This window comes from Ovis aries, chromosome 22 (assembly GCF_016772045.2).
Source record: "Ovis aries strain OAR_USU_Benz2616 breed Rambouillet chromosome 22, ARS-UI_Ramb_v3.0, whole genome shotgun sequence".
Taxonomy (NCBI): domain Eukaryota; kingdom Metazoa; phylum Chordata; class Mammalia; order Artiodactyla; family Bovidae; genus Ovis; species Ovis aries.
The window spans coordinates 43,719,948-43,742,181 of NC_056075.1; the positions used below are offsets into that span (position 1 = coordinate 43,719,948).

A 22,234-nucleotide genomic window follows, 5' to 3' on the forward strand; every position below is an offset into this window, starting at 1 on the left:
TGCCTTTGCTCAGTTCAGTTCAGGTGCTCAGTGGTGTCTGACTCTTTGTGACCCCATGGACTGCAGCATGCCAGGCCTCCCTGTCCATTACCAATTCCCAGAGTTTGCTCAAACTCATGTCCATTGAGTTGGTGATGCCATCCAACTGTCTCATCCTCTGTCCTCCCCTTCTCCTCCTGCCTTCAGTCTTTCCCAGCATCAAGGTCTTTTCCAATGAGTCAGTTCTTCGCGTCAGGTGGCCAAAGGATTGGAGTTTCAGCTTCAACATCAGTCCTTCCAAAGAATATTCAGAATATTCCTTCCAAAGACTATCCATCCTTTAGGATGGACTGGTTGGATCTCCTTGCAGTCCAAGGGACTTTCAAGAGTCTTCTCCAACACCACAGTTCAAAAGCATCAATTCTTTGGTGCTCAGCTTTCTCTATGGTCCAACTCCCACATCTATTCATGACTACCGGAAAAACCATAGCTTTGACTAGACGGACCTTTGTTGACAAAGTAATGTCTCTGCTTTTTAATGTGCTGTCTAGGTTAGTCATAACTTTCCTTCCAAGGAGCAAGCGTCTTTTAATTCCATGGCCTTTGCTCAGGATGGCCGTTTTAGGGTCAAGTGCTTTTTCACTATCAAAACTTTCCAAAGGGGCAACCTGACTTTTAGGATATTGTCAGAACCCACTTCAGCCATTTCTTCCCAGGGGGCGTCTGAGGTGGCAGCCCCACTACTGGGTGGGTGTGCTCTCGTGCTTGTCCAGGGTGCTTGGCTCAGACCTTCGGGTGATGCCAGCAGCAGCCCCTCCGTGTGGGATGCTGCACCGGGGTGGCCCCCCGCCCTGCCCCTGCCTCCAATCTCCAGCCCACGAGCAGTGTTGGGGAGGTGCCTTCCTGTCCCCAGGGCCCCACACTCCAGGTGATAGCTCGCCCTCTAGGCCGCTCCCGCAACTGTCAAGGCTCCGGGAGTCGTCCCCAGGAGCCCACCCCGAGCCCCTGCCCCATCCTGGGACTAAGGCTGCAGTCCTGTTAGTTCCCCTCTCCATCCCACTTCTGCTGGGAGCCTGGCTCAGCCTGCAGCCCCCGCATGAGGTGTGGGGGCCCCATGGACACCCGCCCTCATCGTGTGGCCTCACTGCCCTTGTTCTCCGCATCCAGCGGGGCCTCGGGGAATAAAGGAGGGCGCAGATGCAGGGTTTGGGCGTCCTCGCCCCCCAGATCTCAGCTGGAGAGCATCTTTGCAAGGAGCCTTCCTCTGCTGGGTGGTGCAGCCTCTGGGGGGTACATGGGCCCCCCACCCACCCCAGGGTCTGGGTGGGAAACTTGGAGCAGGACGGAGCTCAGGGCCCCGCTGTCCGGGGCATGATGCTTCTGCTGGCGGCATGGACGGAGCAGGTGCCAGCGGCCACTCTGCCACGGGGCTCTGAGCAAGCTACCCACAGGAGGGGCTCAGGGAAGAGTCCGGGCAGAGCGAGGCCTGAGTGCTTCTGAGTTGGGGTGGCCGGGACTCCGGCATGGGGAGGACAGGGACTGCACCGGCCAAGGCCAGCCCAGCCTGATGGGACGCAGAAGGGCCTGGAACTCTCCCGAGGGCGAGGTCGGGCCTGTGCTGGAAGCTGGGAAGGCAGTGACCTCAGAGGGCCACCTAGGGATTACTGACTGGCTAACCCACCATCCTGCCCTCCAGGCCCAGCGACGAGCACCATCCGGAAGTCAAGGCTGATGGATACGTGGACAACCTCGCGGAGGCCGTGGACCTGCTGCTGCAGCACGCAAACAAGTGACAGGCCTTCTGGGAGGGCCCCGCCTCCTGCCACCCTGCCCCGGGCCCAGACCACCAGGGTGCTGCCCCCGGCCCTGGACAAGCAGGCAAGAGGGTGCCAGCCAGGCAGTTCTGGGCCCCTGAGCCACCAGCTCCTCCTCTGTCTCCCTCTACTGACCCCCTCCTCCCCTCACCCTCCCCAGACACATCTCCCAGCCTCCTGGGGGGAGTTTGATCCCCGCTGATGGCCCATCCCATCTATTTGTCCCTCTGGAAGTCGAGAGGTGGGCAGACTTGTTGAATGCCCACACCCACCCTCTCTCCATTCACACCATGTCCTTTAAACGCCTGAGTCCAATCAGGCATTTGGCCACTGTCTTTGAGCGAACAGTCCCTGTGCTTTAGGGAGGTGCCTGGAGGAAGCAGGGGTCTCCCGGGCACTGTCCTTGCAGGCACAGCTGAGCCAGGCTCCTCAGGACTGCCCGGCGGCTCCAGCCCCCACCCAGTGTCAGAGTGGGCACTCAGCACTACCCATGCACCTCCCAAACCATGCAGCCCCTCTCCCCATCCCATCCCCTCTGGAGCCAAAACAGTGGCTCCCAGGGCCACTCTGCCGTGCTTCAGCGTGAGAACTCGAACCTCTGGACGCCAGGTTGTGGGTGGAGGGTACCTGCTGGAGCCTTAACTCTGTAGACTTGTCACCCCCAGGAAATTAATGGTGAAATAAACTCTGCCATGACCTGCAGTAACTCAGGCTCTAACTGCTCGGGGGCTGGGAGGACTGTCCCTGATCCCACCCTGGACTTGAACCCCTACACATCAGAGGGCCTGTGCCCCGAGACACCTCACCTGCCTCAAGCCCTTCATTCAGCAGAGGGGGGACACTGAGGCCCCATGGGGACCAAGTGGATGGGCAAGCATGGGCCTCCGCTCAGGGTGGTGAGCTGCAGGCTTTCTGAATTCACCACTGCTCAGGTTTCAGGTTTCAGAATCAGTCAGCAGGACGGATAACTTGATTGCTCTGTTTCTCCCCAAATCCGTCCAGAAGCCACTGACAGATCTTGGGAGACTTCTCATAAAAGAGCTCATGAGTCCTCCAGGACAGGACTCCCATGAGACAAAGGCAGGTGATGATAAAACGCTCTGCCTGAATCCGAGTCCCCTGGCCTGTTAAATCAGGGTTAGAGAGATGGTGCTGGGTCTTCTCATGGAAATGAGAGGTCACTGGTCAGGCTGGTGGTGTTGGCTTGCGAGGGAGGCAGGGCATGTGGCCTATCAGCTGGGAAATAGGCAGATGCCCTGCCCCTGGAGGGGGTCCCCTAATCCCAGCTCTTTAGGCAACGAGCTGGGTGCTATAGGCAGGCACGAGGTGGCTGCGATTCACCGGCGCTCGGAGGGTGACTGTGAGGGAGCAGGCTGGCAGCCTCCCATTCGGCTTGTTCCCTTTTTTCATCTTGCCCTTTTCGTGGGCCACCCTTGCCCGCTGTCCTCGGCAGGGGCCTGCAGCCAGGGTTAATGGGTCTCTGGAGGAAGGCGACTGGTGGTTCCCGCTTTGCAAGCTGCTGCCCAGGAGTGGGACACGGTGTCAGAGGAACAGCAGGTGCAGACCCCTGCTTTGGGCAGAGAACATACCACCTCCCGCCCTGAGCTGTGGGTTCAGTGAAGTGGACACTGTCACCTCCCCCTTTTACAGGTAAGGAAACTGAGGTGCTCGAATCAAAGTCTGACTCTGCATCCCAGGCCCTTTCTGGCCCATTCCACAGTCCCTCCACGGGGGGTGGCCTGTGGTGGACCCGGTGGCTGTGACTTTCCAGGCGAGGGGCGCCCTGGCGTCCTCCCCCGGAGATGTAGTGTCTTTCAGGATCGAGGTCCAGCCCTACTCTGGGGGCGCCGTATACCGCCTGAGCCTCAGCCACTTTCTATGTGGGCTGTTGCTCACTCAGTAGTGCCGCCCAACTCTTTGCAACCCCTGGACTTTGCAACCCCAGGCTCCTCTGTCCATGGGATTCTCCAGGCAAGAATACTGGAGTGGGTTGCCATTCCCTTCTCCAGAGGATCTTCCTGACCCAGGGATTGAACCCAGGTCTCCCGCATTGCGGGCAGATTCTTTACCAGCTGAGCCACCAGGGAAGTCCAAGACCCTGATGCTGGGAAAGATTGAGGGCAGGAGGAGAAGGGGACGACAGAGGACGAGATGGTTGGATGGCATCACCGACTCAATGGACGTGAGTTTGAGTAAGCTCTGGGAGTTGGTGATGGACAGGGAAGCCTGGCGTGCTGCAGTCCATGGGGTCACAAAGAGTCAGACACGACTGAGCGACTGAACTGAACAGACAGTAAAGAATCTGCCTGCAATGTGGGAGACCCAAGTTCCATCCCTGGGTCAGGAAGATCCCTTGGAGTCAGAAATGGCAACCCACTCCAGTATGGGAAATCCCATGGACAGAGGAGCCTGGTGGGCTACAGTCCATGGGGTCACAGACAGTCAGATATGACTGAGCAATTAACACGTAAGATGATAAAAGCAACATGTGTCATTATAGGAACATCAACAGAAAAGTTCAGACAGGAACCAGAGCCTCTCGGAGCCCAACTGCTGTTAACATTTGGGTGTGCTTCCTTCCACCCCACTCCACGTGAAGATAAATGTTTGAACAGTTGGGATCGCACCGTATGTGGAGGGTGGTCCTGGGGTTTTTTGGGTGTTGATTCTCTCACTTAAGCCCCAGGAATGTTACAAGCCCTGTTTGCACATGAGGAGGCTGCTCAGAGGCAGCCTATGTTCTGGTGGCCCACGGATGGTTCCCCTGTTGGCTGTGGGTGGCCCTCAGGGGGGCCGGACCCAACAGCAGGCCCAGAGCTTGTGCTCGAGGTGGCGTCCCCCGCCGCCCCCGCCCCTGGGGAGGCACCACAGGGGATGCTGAGCTGGGATGTGCTGTAACCAGACCTGAGCCCTGCCACGGATGTGGCCTGAGGTGGTCGGGTAAGGAGCTATTAGGATCGTAGGTCCATCCAGGTCCACTCTAGGGGAGCCTGCTCTGCCAGTCATGGGGAGCATGAGGCAGGGTCTCTGGGCCCCTGGCCTTGGGACTAACAAGGCTGCCGGGGAGGGCATGAGGCTCCTCCCACCCCCAGCCTCAGCCTCGCCTCACCTGCTTCATGAACTGCACATTCATGGGCCTGTTTGAAAAAGGAAGAGCGGCTAAACAGAAGACAAGGACAGTCTGGGCGGGGTGTTCTGGTGGCTCATTCCCAGGGTCGGGGGGGCTTCCTTAGGACCTAATAGATCTCTAGGTATAGCCTCTGTGGTCAGAGGACGTGGGCCAACCCTGGCTTCTTAGAAATTACAGAAGCCTCTGTAAATTTGTCAAGGCTGCAAACATCGTGGTCTCCTGAGCTTCGTGAGCAAAGGGTCCGTGACTTGGGGGTCAGGCACAGGAGCCCACTCTGGGCTGAGCTGTGTGCACTGCTGACCCCTCAGCACGAGCGGTGCAGATCTGAGCTGTGCATCTTCTGCGGGGCAGGGAGGGCCCAGCCTGTGTCGCCTCCCAAGCTACCCTGGTGGGCAGGTGGCCCCGCACCCAGCAGGACTTTCAGGCCAGGCCCTCTATAGCATCAGGGCTGCGCGGCCTGGCCTGGGTGCCACTGGGGCTGAGCTGACATGCTCACGACGGCTCTGTGACAAGCAGGTCCCTCGGTGCTCCTGACTTGGGGATTACGGCGGGCGGAGGGGGGGCGGGGAAGTCCCTGGCTCCTGGATGGAATGAGGAACAGGGGTCCTCCGCCCGAAACACACATGCACTCTGACTGCCCCGGAGCTGGGGGCCCCCCGGATCACAGCTGTGACCGTGGCCAGCCCTCCCATCACAGTTGTTCACAGCCTCCTGCACCAGAAGCTTTTGAGAGCACTGAGACATCAGCTCTCCCCCAACTTTACAGATCTGACCCTGGGGCTTGGAGGGGACAAAAAAGCCCCAGGTTCTGCCTGTGCCAGCCCAGAGCAGAGGCACGACCCTCTAATCCGTCACCCCCCATCCCCCAACAGAAAGCGCGCAGCAGCTGGGTACTGAACCAGGAAGCTTTATTTACACAGTAAAAGTAACAAGCAGATTCCTGAGAGACTAGAGCGGCCCTAGTGCAAGACAGTCGTGGCCTGCGTGGAGGGCAGGCTGCGGCGGGTGGCGGTGGGCAGACCCAGCGCCGTCCCTGCACAGCACTTCGCCCGGGCAGGGGCCGGGCCTGACGCGGCCTGTTTCCCGGCCACCACGCTTCCTGAAGCTCCAGGGCACCAACGGGTGCTGCTGGGAAAGCGCACGTGACCCCGGAGACAGCCGAGCCGCAGGCACCTGCGCCCGGGACGTGGGCCCCCACACTGGGACACAATTTCTTTGCCAAGGAGACTATGCTAGAAGATCGGGCTATTCTAGCTAGGTATAAGATCTCTGCTGTAGTCTGGGATTTTTTTTTTTTTTAATTAAATCTTTTTCTCTTCTTTTCTCTTTAAAGAAGTGCCAGCGGGAGGAGTCTGGCCACCCGTGAGGCTGCGGCAAGCGGCAGCAACCATTGCTTACATGGAGGCGCTGGCCTGGCTGGGTTGCTGCCCCCAGAGCTGGGGCGTGGGGACCACTTGCACCCCAGGCCGTGGGATCTGACACGGTCATCTCCGCTTCCAGGCCAGGGCACACGAGACTTGAGCCCATGGTGGGGCGTCTGTCCAGGGCGTGGGCTGGAGGCTCGGGCAGCACCAGTTGGAGTGTGGAACGCACAGGCCACCCCTCCCCAACCTTGCTCTGGGGCCCCCTGTGGATGATGGGTTTGTTTCCTTTCTGAGGTGGACTTTGCATTTTAAAATTTCTTTCGGCGTATACAAATTCACAAAAACTTTTCCTGCTACAAAAATTTTGTTGAAAAGTAAGGCTTTCTGAGAGAAAATCCTCATGAGCTCTCCAGGGGCCTGGGAGTCGTGTCTGCCCATGGGCCCTGCACTGGCCCTGGCCTCCACCACGAGTAAGGCAAGAGGGTTTGCAGTAATGTAAACGCTGAGGCTGCCGCTCTGATGCCAGGCCCAGCCCCCATGGGCAGCGGCCTCTGTTAGTCTGGCGGCTTTAGTGGGGGTGCCCCAACAGGAAGCCCCCCACCCTTCAAATGCATGACCCTGCTCTTGTCCTTCCTGGCCCCTGGGGCAGGTGGACAGCCTGGCACAGCCCTCCCTCCTGGCTCTGAACTTCCTCAGTTCCCCCTTACAGGCAGGAGTTCATGGGCTGCATGAGGCAGGGTCCCAGTAGAAGTGAGGTTCAGGGCTGGGGAGAGGCACCAGCTGGCCTGCTGCCCCCCCTAGGGACACCCTGCCACCCTCCACCCCGGGGTGGTCAGAGAGAGTCTCCCTTCAAGACCAGGGGCCCTGGTGCCAGGGGAGCAGAGCGGAGACAGGCCTCAGGCAGCACCTCCTATAGACAGATGGGCTGCTCTCTTTGATGGGAAGACGGACATGAAGCCACCCCACAGCTGCCTCTTTCTCTGAGGGGTCACTGGTCATCCTCCCCTCCTTGCTGCTGTCGTGGGCTTGGGCGGGGAGCTTCTCTGGGGGCAGGAACAGCGAAGCGAGGCCCGAGGAAGCTGGGAAGGGCCAAACCCTGCCCTGGGCTGCGAGCCCTTCTGCCACACGGGTCCCGGGAGCAGCCTGCAGGGAGACGGGGCAGGTGGGGCCACGGCTCGTCCTTCCCTGCCACCAGGCCTGAGAAGGGGTGGGGGGTGGCTGGCAGGGTCCGAGGGGGCCACGCGCACTACAGCCCTGTGACACCCACCACTGCGTGCCTCCCTTCCTGGCCCGGAGGAAGGGCGTCCAGGGGAAGGACGGCTGTCCGGGGTGCGTGCCCGCTGTGGCCACTCTCGGTGTGGGTCAGGTATCATGCCTCCCACCCAGGCTCCCTGAGGCTAGGAGGTGCCAGAACGTCCTCTCCTGTCCATCCACCTGCTGCTGGACGCCCCGGGGTCCCATGGATCAGCTCAAAGACAACGAGCTGCCTGGTCTGGCTTCCCAGGGGAGCTGTGCCCTTTGGCGGGACCTGTCCAGCGCCCAAACGCCCACGATGCTCTGTAACCTGCGGCTTCTGACATCATCTCGGGGGGCGGGGTGGCGGGTCATGGAATTGGGGTTTTCTGCAAGCATCTTAAACAGCTGATTTTTACAAAGAGCCAACTCTAAGTGAGAACTTGAGCCACCACACTTCGAATGTCCAAAAGTAAAGGTTTAAGTCACATTTTCTCAAACCTGGTCTCTCTCCAGCAGAAAGAGAAAGAACCATGTGCCCTCAGCCCCTGCAAGCACCGAGGGCTCTGCCGTCAGCAGAAGGTGAGTGGGACCAAAGGGATCCCCGGAGTGCCTCTGTCGCGCGGCAGCGCACTGCAGGGGACACGTGGATGGACTAGCCTTGTGGGAAAAGGAGCCACTCTGCTTATAAGCTGACCCTCACTGCTGCTGTCTGCAGAAGATGCCGAGCGCTGAAAGCTGGATTCCAGGGGAACCAGAGCCCCGTGGGGCGTGTCTGCAAAGTGGGGCTGGGGAGGAGTGGTCTGGGAGAGAAGCCTCAAGGGGTTGGGGCTCCTTGTGGACCGGGGTGGGGGGGTGTCTCTGCTGGGGCACCAGGAGCCAGGAAGGGGGTGTGGGCACCCCACTCTGTGCTTGTGGTTGGGGCGATAGCAGGGAGGTGGCACCCCCCTAAATCCCCCCAACCAACGAGGCTGTGCTTGGTAGGTGGCCAGGCCCAGAATGGCCGGCAGGCACCCTCTAGCCCTGGAACATGCCCAGGGCCTGGGTCTGCGCACCTGCACAGGGCCCTTGTCCCTGAAGATGTTTTCAAAAGGCCGCCCTCCTCTGGGGATGTCTCTCCACTCGCCCGTGCCTACTGAGCTCATTGCTCAGTGGCAGGGCAGTCGTGGACAGCGGCTGCCAGCTGCCGACCCTGCCGACTTCAGCCCCCAGCCCTGGAGCAGCAAAGGGCCCGGGGCTGGGACCTCCACACCATGGGAGGGGCTCACGCCTCCGCCTTCTCGGCCAATGGAGCCCCCAGATGTCTACCAACTGGATGGGCCTCTAACAAGCACCCCCCCAACCCCGAGGTGTTCCCTGGACCCCGGGAGTCCACCTGGCACACAGGGCCCCATCGCCCGCACCCAGAATTAAGGCCGAACGGTTCTGGTGTTAACGACTGACCGAGGAAGCCTCCCCTGCCTTCCCGAGCCTGAGCGGGAGACCTGGGAGAGAAGGCACGGAATACACACTCGAGGGGAGGAGGGCGCTGCAGGGCTGGCCCCCCGACCCAAACCTGAGAGCAGGAGGGCGGGCAGGCCTGTGACGCCAGCGTGCGGACCTCCGGCGGAAACCCCAGTTGGGGGTGGAAACCACAGCCCTGCACAGATGCCGAGAGACTGCCCAGTGGGCAAGGCTGGGGTGCTGTGCCCATCGATGTGCCGCAAGTGAAAGGGGGCAAGAGCCCGAGACCGAGAAGCTTCCATCCCGGCCCCCGCGGTTCTGTGGACCGTGGCTGCCACGCTGGTGAAAGGCTGAGATGCTGTACTGCAGGGCGGGGAGTGGGGGGCAGCCCAGACCCCCGCGGGCGGGACAGCATCTTGGGGAGGCGGTGGGCTCGCTCCTGGGCCCTGATGCCCGCCTCCCAGGAAGCTCGGATCAGGCCCAGGGGTGGGGCTCCCAGGAGGGCCTGCCGCCGCACCTGGGGGGTAGGCAGGAGGAGGCCCCTCAATTCGAATGCACTATCCCACCCCCCGCCCCCGGCCAGGGCCCGTGGCCCCTCAGTTGTTCTCTATCTGCTCGATGTCCAGCTCGCCATCCAGGGAGCAGGGGCTGCTGCGGGCCCCGCGGTCCCGCCAGGCTGTGCCTGGCTCCTCGCAGCACGACTCCTCCCGGCAGGCCAGTGGGTCATCCAGGGAGGAGGGCAGAGGCTCGGGGACCGGGGTCCCGGCGGGCGTCCTGCCCCCTGTGCTGGGGGCCGAGAACAGGGCGGCCCAGGACCTGGTGGTGCCAGTGTGCACGGCGAAGGGGCTGTGGGCGCTCCGGTCCTCTGTCCCCGTGTTCAGGCAGCTGAGACTGCTGAAGGTCTGACAGTTCTGTGGGGAAGACAGACACAGGTCACAAAGGGTCACAGTCCCGTGGAATCCAAGGACTGAACGACCCACCCAGCCCGGCCAAGACCCCTGGGGAGCTACCTGGTGGTGGACCCACCAGGTGATGGAACACCCTCCCCAATATGGGCAAGGACAGAGGGGCTGTTCGTGAGCTCATGAAGAACTGCCCCTGGTCAGTGAACACCATGTTAATCAAGAGACACAAAACGTAGTTGAGTGAGGGACTGAAGCTGCTCAGTTGTGTCCGACTCTTTGCGGCCCCATGCGCTGTAGCCCACCAGGCTCCTCCGTCCATGGGATTCTCCAGGCAAGAGTACTGGAGTGGGGTGCCATCGGCTTCCTCAGGGGATCTCCCCAACCTAGGGATTGAACCCAGGTCTCCTGCATTGTAGGCAAACGCTTTACCGTCTGAGCCACCAGCGACATCTCAAAATGCAGTTATTTGTCTACAAACGGGCAAAGAGCACAAACTGCCTAACATCCAGTTCTGGGGGGACTGGGGGTGGTGGTGGTGCAGTAGGGAGGGTGTGGGGCAGGCTCAGAGGCCTTCACGCACAGCCTTCCTGCAAACCCCGAGTGGCAGGTTCACCTCTAGGATTTTTGTTGCAAGAAAACAGTTTGGACGCAGCGACACAAATGTGCCTCGTCACACCGTTGCAGTGGAAAGAAGGGAGTGACCCAGCATCATTCCCTGTGATGCTGGTTCCGTAAAGCATGTCTTTTCGGGCCGAGGGAGGCTCTTGAGCTGTTGGAAGAACATGGCAGGAGTGGGCCCACTGACGTAGAGGGAGATGCCGCCAGGCTGCACTGGCACGCAGAGGGGACGCGGCGGGGGGGCCATGCCACCCTCTCGCTGCAGCGGGGACGAACATGGGCCGGGGGGTGGGGCTGACGTTCACGTGGTGCATGGTTCCACACGGGGCCCTGGACTCCCAGGCCCTCGGGTGGTGGGTGTCTCAGCCCCGCTGGGGGTGGGGCCGGGCTCACAGCTGGGGGCCGCAGGCAGACCGCCCCCCCGCCCCCAGCCACGCTTAGGCCTCGGCAGCCTCCTCTGTGAGAGGAGGTCCCTACCTGTCCCGCAGGGCCATCTGAGGCCCCAGCAAGAGCCAAGAGCTCTGCACCCGCCAAGCCCTGCCTCTGTGCGTGTGGCGGCCCGGAGGAGGCAGCCTAGGGCCCGCTGGTGGCAGCCACATCTTGGACGTGACCCCACACACTCACAAGAGGGGGCAGCCAGTACTGTGCACAAGTGGGTCCAGCTACATGCCTGCTTTCACGGCTGAGCACGAAGCCCGGACATGACCAGAGGCAGCCCAGCCCCTTCCCAGGGACGAGACAGAAAGGGAGGGGCATCGGAGGCAGCAGCGGCGGGGGAACCGGGCTTTGGGAGGTGGGAACGCGGGGAGCACCGCCTGCCCATCCCCGAGGGCCCTGGTCCATTCGCAGACGGCAGTGTCTGTGTGTTGCTGCTTCCCTGGTGGCACAGAGGTTAAAGCGTCTGCCCGCAATGTGGGAGACCCCAGTTCGATCCCTGGGTCGGGAAGATCCCCTGGAGAAGGAAATAGCAACCCACTCCAGTATTCTTGCCTGGAGAATCCCATGGAGGAAGGAGCCTGGTAGGCTACAGTCCACGGGGTAGCAAAGAGTCGGACACGACTGAGCTACACTTTCACTTGAAATAAAGACAACCAATGGCTGTCACGGCGAACAAACTGTTGAAGCAGACTGGGCAAATGGGAAAGAAAAGGTGCTCTTTCTGGAGGGAGGTGGCGGGGCCTGCCATGCGCACTCTCCTTGTTCCTGCCCGTGCTGTGGAGGAACCCATTCTCGTGGGCCTGCTTGTCCTGGAATCTTTTGATTAACTGAAGAAGGCAGGCTGGGGGTCGGGGGGGTGTTGGGGGGATCGAGGAGAGAAGAGCCAGGCTCCCCATCAGACCTGCGATGCTGGCCCTGACCCCGGCAGGAGCCAGCCTAGGGGCGCGGAGGGCCCAAGTCCTCACTGGGCACGTTTGCTCTGCTGCTGGGAGACAGCTCCTCGTGCAAAATGGCCCCCGAGATCCTTCATGTCCCCAGGGTCAGAACACAAACCTGGGTGGGGAGAAGCCCCAGCTGGGAGGCCCCTGAGGCCTCTCCACCTCCTGGCCACCCTCTGGATGGGCCTAGACCTGAGCCGGGACAAGAGGAGAACTGGGTAGGAGACAGAAGGGAGGAAAGACGGCCCAGCCCAGGCAGGGGCATCAAACCCCCGACTCAGCAGGGAGGCCTAGGAGGGAGGCCCTGGGGAGCCCGATCTAAACCCCAGCATGGCGACGGTCTCTCGCCCCACAGATGCGGCGGAGTGGAAGGAGTGGTGGTGAGTGGGCGTGTGCGTCCAGTTACAGACAGTGGTGTCCAGTGTGAGCCCGGTGTGCTGCGAATGGGCCCCAGGTGAGGCTGAGATCCTGGGGCTCGCAGCCCTGGGGGAACGGCCACGATGCTCCCCTCTGTGTGCAGGACCTGAGTGGGCCTCCCTGCTTCCTGGGAGCTGTACCATGAGAATGGGGTCTTCCGGAACTCCTCCCGAGTATCCTGCCTGCCAAGCAGCCTGACCCCAGGTGCTGACGAAGGTGCGGGGTGGGGGGGTGGGGGGCAGCGAGTGCCTGCCTTCACAGCAGCTGTGACAGCGCGTCTGGGCACGAATCATGTTACACAGCGGGCACACCAGCAGCAAGGTGCTGGGGACCCCGGTTTGCTGGGGCCTTTCTGAGATGTGGCTTCTGCCTCGAGTGTGCCCGGGAGAGGACTGAGGTCAGAGAGACTGCTGTTACAGTCCTAGGTTCTGCCACACACAGGCCTGACGACTTCAGACAAGACCCTCCAACCTCTGGGCCATGGCCCCCCCAACCAACAAGGGGTAGGTCGAGGGCACCACCCTCCCTCCCCCACCCCTGTTCTGGCTGTCTGGAATAACTGAGTCCTTTCTGCTTTGAGGCAGGACAAGAAGCTGCAAGGTTTGGTTGGTGACTGTTGTCACAGCAAACCCCGGGATGCCCCTCTGAAAGTCCTCAAAGGCACCTGGCCAGTGTCACCTTGAAAACACTGTTGACTCAAAACTCAGCTGTTGCAGCCACGGTGAAAACCAAGACCCCTCTGCCGAGCGTCCCAGCCGGTGGCATGGCCCACCTGCCGGGGAGGAATGTGGCCGTCACAATGGGGCAGTTGTGTGTCCCGCCCAGGTTCCAAGCCAGCAGAGCCTGTCCTATGCCAACATCCAGGGCGTGGCGCTGCGCCTGCCAGGCTCTGGGGGCCGGGTCCCACCCCGCCTCTCCTGGCAGCTCACACTCCCTGAGATCTCAGTACCCACGGAAGAATGTTGCACGGGCCTGCCGGAGGCCTGGGCGCCCCTCTAGGGAAAGCGGCAAAGCTGAGGACAAGTTCAAAGCACCGTGTGAACACATCATTCCAGCGTGAAGTGGTTGCTCGGGGACAGACAGTCCCCAAGCTCTGTTCTCTTGAAGCCCAGCCCTAGCCCCAGGGCTGGGCCGCCTACTTGAGCACAGGCCTGCCCAGGTAACAGAACTCAGAGAGGACCATCCATGTGGCCTCAGGCTAGAGGCTGGAGACACTCGTCAGCACCCCAGTCCGAGAGTCTGGAGTGACTCTGGAGTAGAGCCCTGAAAGTCCAGCTGCTTCCATCAGATCTGCTCTATTGCAGGGTCTATCCAACCGTTTTGCAGCCCACACACCCAGCCGGTCTCTCAAAGGTTCTGCAGTCAGGAGCAAGGGCCCCCTTCTCCTGTGCGGATCTTTGCTGGTATCCCCCTGGGAAGTCCAGGCAGCCCTCACTTCAGGCAGAGGCCCACCAGATCTGGGTTGGGGAGAGCACCCCGAGGCACTTGCAGCCATACCCAGCCCCAAGTGCCCACCCTGCCAAAGGGCGAAGAGCTCATAGCCCCTCACCAGCTCAAGGAAACTCCACCTTGAGCTACCAGCTGAAAACCAAACCCCGCCTTGGGAGACACACCCAAACTCAACAGACTCTCCCTGCGCATGCCTCCCGCCCCCTGCCCTGCCTAGCCTCAGGCCGTGAGCTCCATCCTGTCCCCAGGGGCGGGGCTCCCTGTGCCAGCCTGCAGCAGCGCAGGCCCAAGGGCAAGGTGGGCCGCGGGGGCGCCGCGGACTGAAGCAGACAGTGCCCTGAGCAGGACCGGCTGTTTTCCTCACTCCTGTTTCCTGGGCCCCAACCTGCCCTTGAACCCCTGGAACTGGGAAGGCCTCAAGAGTACGGTACACGTGGGCCCAGGGAGGAGCAGCGGATGGGGTCAGAGAACCCGGACCCAAGGCTGGAGTCGCCTTGTTTGCTTCAGAAACGGAACAGTCCTTGACGGCCTGACCGCTGGGCCATCACAAGGATCCTACCAGAAAAGGGATGCGAAGAGGGGCTCCTGGCATCCCCCTGACTATGGAAGCCCGCTCCCTAGTGCCGATGTGATGGCTGGCACAGCCCCCGGGGGCCCATCCTCTCGAGGCAGCCCCCCGGCCAGTGACGGGCTGATGCGGGTCCCAGAGCAGCCCCGGGCTGGGGGGAGTGGGTAGTCCAACCCCAGGTGCTCTTCACAAGACGGTGCTCCTCGGGGTTGGGCTGGGGCCGGCCTGGCCGCTTCCTGCACTTCCTACAGGTTCCTCCCAGGAGCCGCAGGGTCTCCGGGACAAGATTCTGTGCTCCAGCCCTGCTTCCATGGAACCAACCTCAGACGGGAGGTGAAAGCACTCTGCTCTCCACGGCTCACCCGCAACGCTGTTCCTTCCCAACAGGGATGCGTGAAAGTGGCCCGTGAGGTCCATGGGTCAGGACTGCCGGGGAGGAGCAGCTGCGGGGAGAGGCCCTGTCCTCGGGTCAGCCCGCGTCCTCACCCCCGGGCCTGGGTGAAACATCCTCTGTGATGTGCTGGGACAGGACCTGGGTCCCCCAAGGCACACGGGCCCTTCCCCCTGCTCAGACAGCAGGGTGACAGCGCCCGACTTCCCTCTTCCACACCGGCCTTCCAGCCTGGCACGTTTGCTTTTTCCTGATGTCAGTGTCTCCTAGTCATCTAATTTCCTAGATCGCTTTGTGTGACTGATTTTGGGGGAACCGCCTCAAAAACGGGGGCATCCCAACAAGCCCGACCAGCCGGTCAGTTTGGCCAGACCAGGTGCCCGCCTGTCTGGGGTTCCTGGAGCTTTGGGGGCCCCTCTGCTGGAGCTGCTGGGCTCAGGCGCTGGCAGAGTCCGGGCATTTCCTCCCCAAACAGACGCCTTCTCCAGAGCAGAATCTCCAAGTGTTGGGAAAACACCAGGCCGTAAGGATGGCTAGCGGCCTGGAAATGTTCTAGGTCTCGTTTATGCTGGAGGCTGGCATAGCGACAACCAAGGCGGCGGTGAGGCATGCGGTTTCCTGGGGTGGTGCTGTTTTTTGTTTTTGTTTTGTTTTTTAAATTATCTCAGATAAGAGAGAGAAGAAAAAAAAAAAAGGCACTGGCTTACTTGGGGCCTATCTTTAATCCATCTTTGGTAAATCTGAATTTTGCATGAAGGCTGGACTGTCACTTACAGGAAGCCCGGGAGCTCAACGACGGGTCAGGTGGTAGGTCTGGCTGGAGGTGGCCGAGGGTGGTGGCCGCGGCCGGCCCCTCGCTCCCAGCATCTCATCTCCAGGCTCAGGACGCAGAGCCCAGCACCACTTCCTGCAAATCGGGCCCAGTCTGTCCCTGTCATGCTCACCTATGGGACCCCCACGAGAGGCAGCCTTCTCGAGCCCGAACTGCTCTCCTGCCCTCGGGAATACGCCAGCCATGCAGCCCAGAGAGGGAGGCCCCAGGGAGCACCGTGGATTCAGCCCTGGACACTCAAAAGTTCTTCCCAGACCACGGGCTCTAGAATCAGGCAGTCGGGGGTGGGCAGGGACTATCTGTGAGGGTGCAGTTACTGGGAAGCCCTGCCTTCCTGGGTCATTTCCTGGGCTCCTCTATGCGGAGGTCACTAAACATCTCCTGAGCACCCAAGCCCTGCAGGCTCCTCTTCGTCCGCTAGAGCCCAGTCTGTGTCGTCCCTACAAGAGCCAGGCTGAACCTGGTGGACCCTGCTGGGCCCCCATGGCCCTGATCTGCACCCTACCGCCTGGCTTGGGGGCCAGGTCACGGAAGGTGCGAGTGCAGCCTAGTGGGATAGGAAGAAGGACCCCATGGGGTTGGCCCCCAGGAGCTCAGCTTGTGCATCTGCGCAAACCAGAGGTCGTGTCCTCTGAGCAGTGGCCGGCCCTATAGGGTCTGGAGCCCACACAGGAGCACCCCCACACTCGCGCCACACTGTGGTAAAGGCTGTTTCTACACCAGGTCCCTGAGGTGGGGGTCGGGGGGCAGATGGCCTGCCTGTGCACAGAGGTGCGGATGCTGATGCCAAGCAGCTCACAACTGGGAAATGAAACATTCTGTTTCTGCGGTGTGTGTTCCGGCCAGCACACACTCAGGACAGGACTTGTGAAACCACCTTGCTCTCAGCTTGGTGTGGAGAGGATTCTTCGCCTGACAAAAGTCAAGAGATCTTTCCAAAGCACACAGGACACTGGCGGGGGGGCCGAGGCCAATGTGCGGCGGGGACGTGTGGGGACTCCAGGGGCGGCCTCCGCCCGGGACGCAGGGGCATGGAAGGTGGGGCCAAAGCCCAGAGGAGATGGTGGGCCCCCGGGTTGTCTGCAGCTGCTGGGCGCCCCCTGTGGCCACACCAACACACAGGGCGACTGGAGCGTGGAGCACTGGGGCCGGCTCAGCCCCGCTCCAGGAGCTCCACATCCGCCCCCGCTCATCTCAAGAGAGGCTGGTTCTCAAGTTTTTAAATGGAAAATCAAAACAGGTGAGAATAATCAGGAAGCTGCAGTGAACAACAATTAAGCGAGACCAGTCCCACCAGTCGGAGAAGGCGATGGCACCCCACTCCAATACTCTTGCCTGGAAAATCCCATGGACAGAGGAGCCTGGGGGGCTGCAGTCCATGGGGTCGCTGAGGGTCGGACACGACTGAGCGACTTCACTTTCACTTTTCACTTTCATGCACTGGTGAAGGAAATGGCACCCCACTCCAGTGTTCTTGCCTGGAGAGTCCCAGGGACAGGGAAGCCTGGTGGGCTGCCATCTATGGGGTCGCACAGAGTCGGACACAACTGACGCGACTTAGCAGCAGCAGCAGCAGCAGTCCCACCAGTTCCGATAGTGGCTTCCAGAGAAAGGCGAGGCTTTCTGGGAAAATGAGCAGATTACCAATCAGCCTAGCAGCCCCACCTGCAGATTAGGTGGACTGAAGCTGGGAGAAGCGAAGAGACGTGCCCCAGATGGCACAGAGGACAACAGCCACAGAACTGTCTGGAGGGGTAATTACATTGAGACCACATAGGAAGCCAAGGAGGCGCTTGGCAAACCTTGATCTCCCCCGTCCCTCCTCCGCCCACCGCGCTGTGTTCAGGCTGAGGGAGGGGGGCGTGGCTCTCTGTGGACAGCACTGCATGGCCAAGGGGTCAGGGGTCAGCACTGCATGGCCAAGGGGTCAGGGGGCTCGGCTTTGGAAACAGAATCTATAATACAGATGGTCAAACCCACTGCCCTTTTTAACCAAAACTTGCTTTCAGAATTCTGGAAGAAGACCTGCCAGTTACACAAAAGGTAAAAATCCCTAGGAATAAAAATGTGAGAATAAATATGAATCCCTAGAATAAAAAAGCAAGAATTGGCAAGAGAAATAGGAAGAAAACTTCACAGAACCTAACAGTGGGCTTGAACAAATGTACCATCCTGTCTCGTGGACAGGAAGACTCGACCTCAAAAAGGTGTGAATTCTCCCCAAGTTATTTCATAAATCTAACACAATCTCAACCTGCAACGTCACAGCAGTCCTCAACCCCCGTCTCCAATCTCAGAGGAAGCAGATTCTCGAAGTTTTTAACTGAAAAATAAATGGGTGAGAACGAGCAGGAAGCTTCTGTGAAGAAGCATTAGGAGAGCCTAATCCTGTGCCGTGCTTAGCTGCTCAGTGGTGTCCCTACTCTTTGCAACCCCATGGACTGTAGCTCACCAGGCTTCTCTGTCCATGGGATTCTCCAGGCCAGAATCCTGGAGTGGGCTGCCATTCCCTTCTCTGGGGGATCTTGCTGACCCAGGGACTCAACCGAGGCCTCTCCTGCATTGCAGGTGGATTCTTTACCAGCTGAGCTATCAGGAAAACCCTGAGACTAGTCCTACCAGATGCTAAAGCGTACTGCAGAGCCTCAATAATTACGAGTATATTACTTCGTGAGGACACACAGAGACTCATGAAATAGAGAATGTTCTGAAATAGCCCCAGGTTAGCATGTCCTAAAGATGGACTCTCAAAGCAGAGAGGAAAAGATGGAATTTTCAATAGTGGGTATTGAGACCAATGGGTAGACATATTAAAAAAGAAAAAAAGGTTGGCTCCATATTCAGACTATATACAGGATGAACTCCACATAGACCTAATATTGCAATATAAAACCATAAAAACACTAAAAGGAAATACAGGAGAATTCTTTTATAGTCTTGGGAGAGAAAGGCCTTTCTAAAATCCAAACTTCGGAGCCATAAAAGAAATAATAAATTTGATTTAAAAAGTATACATGTCAAAAAAAAGCCAAAAGCGCTGGTGGGAATGTAAGATTGTGTACTCGCTTTGGAACAGAGACTGGCAGCTTCTCAAAATGTTAAAACGCAGAGTTACAGGACACAGCAATTGCACCCCAGGTATATAGCCAAGAGAAATGAAAACATATGCCCGTACAAAAACGCGCACATCAATGTTCACAGCGGTGTTACTCATAATATCCAAAAAGAGGAAACCGCCCCAATGTCCCATCAATTAGCAGCTGGATAAATAAAATGTGGTAGGAGTATTTTTTGGCTATAAAAAGGAACAAAGCACAGACACACACTGCAGCAGGGACCAACTTTGAAGTCACCATGTTGCTCGGGGAAAGAAGCCGGTCAACGAGAGGTGTGTTATTGTATGATCCCATTTATATGAAAGACCCAGAACAGGCAGATCCAGGAAGAGCAGAAAGCAGATTAGTGGGTGGCTGAGGGTGAACAGCGACTGCCAGTGTGTGTGAGGCTTCTTTGCGGGGAGTGAGGAAGCTGTTCTAACACTGACTGTGGTGAGGGCTGCACAGTTCTGTGAGCACACAAAAAACGACCAAGATGGTTTGCTTTAAATGGGTGAACTGAATAATGTGAATTATATCCCAATAAAGCTGTTAAAGAACGTCAAAAGACAAAGAACAAATCAGAAACAAACATTTGCAGTTCACAGCACACGCAAACGGAGAAGGCGATGGCACCCCACTCCAGTGCTCTTGCCTGGAAAATCCCACGGATGGAGGAGCCTGGGGGGCTGCAGCCCATGGGGTCGCTGAGAATAGGACACGACTCAGCGACTTCACTTTCACTTTTCACTTTCATGCATTGGAGAAGGAAATGGCAACCCACTCCAGTGTTCTTGCCTGGACAATCTCAGGGATGGGGGAGCCTCGTGGGCTGTCTGCCTATGGGGTCGCACAGAGTCGGACACGACTGAAGCAACTTAGCAGCAGCAGCAGCAGCACATGAAAAACCAAACTCTAATGGACAACTGGGGCTTCCCTGGCGGCTCAGATGGGAAAGAATCTGCCTGCAATGCAGGAAACCCAGGTTCGATCCCTGGAGAAGGAAATGGCAACCCACTCCAGTATTCCTGCCTAGAGAATCCCATGGACAGAGGAGTCTGGTGGGCTACAGTCCATGGGCTTGCCAAGAGTCAGACATGACTGAAGCGAATAACACACTACTGTACATCAAGAAACAGAGCAACACCTCCATTTTCTTTTAAGGGCACGTGAATACAGTGGAGGACACACGAGTGACCTTTAACTATAAGATGTTCGACTGACTAGAAGAATGCAAACTAAAATGACAGGGAGAAACCACTTTTTCACGTCTCTGGTTGGCAAAACCCACGTGTGAGCAGGATCTGTTGGGGCGCGGTGGGGAAATGGACCACCTGGGGAGCGTGGCCGCCTTGGCGTCACCTGGGCAACAGGCTCCCGGATGAGGAGTGTGCATGCGGGATGCACCCACAGAGGATACACCTGCACACGCCTGAAAGGGCCCAAGCAATGCTGAGAAGACTGCTTGCGGCCCCGGGGGTCCGCAGCCGGGGTCTGGGAAAAAGAAAGTGGGGCAGGGCCACACAACAGACCCTCCTGTGCTGGAAAAAGGCAGCCAACAGCTGGGCTGTGACTCAGAAACACTTCCAGGGTCTATGATGTAAGATAGCGAGGTGCGGAAGGCTAGATGTTAGCCTGCTGTCTTCCGTACAAGAAAGGAGAATGAAACAAGAATGTTATTATTTGCTGGTACTTGCATAAAGGAATTCTGGAAAGATCACAAGAAACAAGGAGTTAACCTGAGGCCACGGGGGATGGGAGCAAGACTTCCCTTGTGTATTGTTTTAATTTCTGAACATGTGAAAATACCATCAAAAAATAAAATATGTGCGTGCTTATATTATAGAGGAAGGGACACTCTAAATTAGGAATGAAGAAAAAGGATGACTCACAGGCCAAAATAAATCTTACTGAAACGGTCACTCTGATTTTTTTTTTTTTTAAAGACCCTCCCCACGGCTGCAACAATCTCCATCTTAAATCATTTTAATGTTTCTCTACCAAAGTTCTTTTTGACTTTCCTTCTCCCTTATTGGCAGGAATGAGGCTTATGCATTATCAAAAAACAGTACTTTGTGCAGACGGAAAAAAAAAACAAAAACAAAAAACCCCATACAGGGTTCCTACACTTAATAATCACCAAATTAAATCCGAGTCTCTCACAAGCACAAGGCGGGAACACATCAGGAAGGCCGCCCCTTGAGTGGCAAAGGGCCCACACATGTGCCAGCCATCTGCACGTGGTCAGTCAGCCGTGCGGGCCTTTGCCCGGGGCTGGTAGGCATGCTCTCAGACGCAGGCCGGGGGAACCCCTTGGAAAATATCTCGTTGTTCTAGAGGTTTCTAGGGCTCCCTGCCCGCCTGGAGGGGGGCTGGCCTGGGGGGCTCCTCTCGCTCTGTGGGAGAACACTGCCCGGCTTTGTGGGTGACCCCAGGCCGCGGCTGGGGCAGCTTTGTGCCCCAAACCCAGCTTTCCCTGGACAAGGCCCATGTCTTAGCCTGTGCCAGCCTTGTCCAAGTGGGCCAGTGCTGGCCATTCAGAGCAGCTGCCCAGCCCCGCCCGGGGCAGGAAAGAAGCTGCTTGTCTACCAGAAGTGGTCCGAGGGCAGCAGCCCCCCAGGGTCCGCGAGAGCCTGGGTCCCCAGGGAGGGTTAGGAGACATGCCGAGGATGGACATGTGGGCCAGGGGTCCGGAGCTGCGGAGCGTGTGAACATGGAACCCCCCGCCCTGCCGCCACCTGTCACCGTATATCCACACCTGGCAAAGAGATGAGAAGCACAGATTAAGTTCAAAGTGTCTGATTCGGCTGGATTTCCTTTCTGTTTGGTGGGGGAGAGGGGAGGCGCTCTTTGAGATCTCCTCCTCAACGATAAAACATAAATCATAAAGAAAGGCAGGCAAACCCTGCAGAAACACAACTGGCCGGTTTATCTGCTCCAACAGGCCTCGGCGTGGAAAACTCCAGAAGTGAGCCGCCCCCATGCCCTCTACAGACTGGACCAAGCGCACCCCTCCCGCTGGAAGGACCCCTAGAGGATTCCCTGGGCTCACACTCCCACCCTCTCCGGTGTGGTTCCACCCCCCTTCCAAGCTCTGCAGCTCCAGGCCCCTGGCCCCCGACTTTAAGAAGGTCAGTGTCCAAGCAGGGCGCAGAGGCCACCTGCATAGGCAGGATCCACCCCACATCATGGGCTCCGGCAGTGTCTGCACTGACACCAACGGCCCTGGAGGAAGGCTGGACTTCACGGCAACAGCCGCACAGCACTGACTCCCAGCTGATGGGCCCAGGCCAGAGGGCCGCGGAGGAAAGTGAAACGCACGCCCTGTGTCTGCTGTCTGTTCCCTTGGCCATCTCCTGAGGCCAAATGTTGGAAAATCCAAACAAACCTGCTACCGTCGGGCTGAACTCCAGGCAAACCTGAGGCCAGGAGAGCCTACGCTGACCACCTTACGGTCGTCCCAGCACCCCTCAGCTCCAGGAAGCCAGGACCCCGGGTGGTCCCAGACACCACCATTCATTTGCTGCGAACTCAGCACCCGTGGATGTCAACAGGCTGCGAGGGCAGGCTCGGGGAATGGGGTGGCTGCAGGCCCCCAGGGAGGGGGTTTGTCCCCGCTG

At 58.8% G+C, this 22,234-nt stretch overlaps 2 protein-coding genes across 8 annotated transcripts in view; one reads left to right on the forward strand and one right to left on the reverse strand.

Moving 5' to 3' along the window:
* Window positions 1-2,499, forward strand: part of LHPP (phospholysine phosphohistidine inorganic pyrophosphate phosphatase) — a 129,241-nt gene extending 126,742 nt beyond the window's left edge. The window contains exon 7 of the mRNA XM_027960505.3: window positions 1,676-2,499. Within this exon, the coding sequence (XP_027816306.1) occupies window positions 1,676-1,772 (97 nt within the window). The 3' untranslated portion in view covers window positions 1,773-2,499. The remainder of the gene's footprint in view (window positions 1-1,675) is intronic.
* Window positions 2,500-5,814: 3,315 nt separating this feature from the next.
* FAM53B (family with sequence similarity 53 member B) overlaps window positions 5,815-22,234 on the reverse strand; it is a 113,482-nt gene continuing 97,062 nt past the window's right edge. For all 7 annotated transcript variants that reach the window (XM_015103490.3, XM_042238562.2, XM_042238563.1 and 4 more), the window contains one exon: window positions 5,815-9,874. In XM_015103490.3, coding sequence (XP_014958976.2) covers window positions 9,560-9,874 — 315 coding nt within the window. In that variant the 3' untranslated portion in view covers window positions 5,815-9,559. The remainder of the gene's footprint in view (window positions 9,875-22,234) is intronic.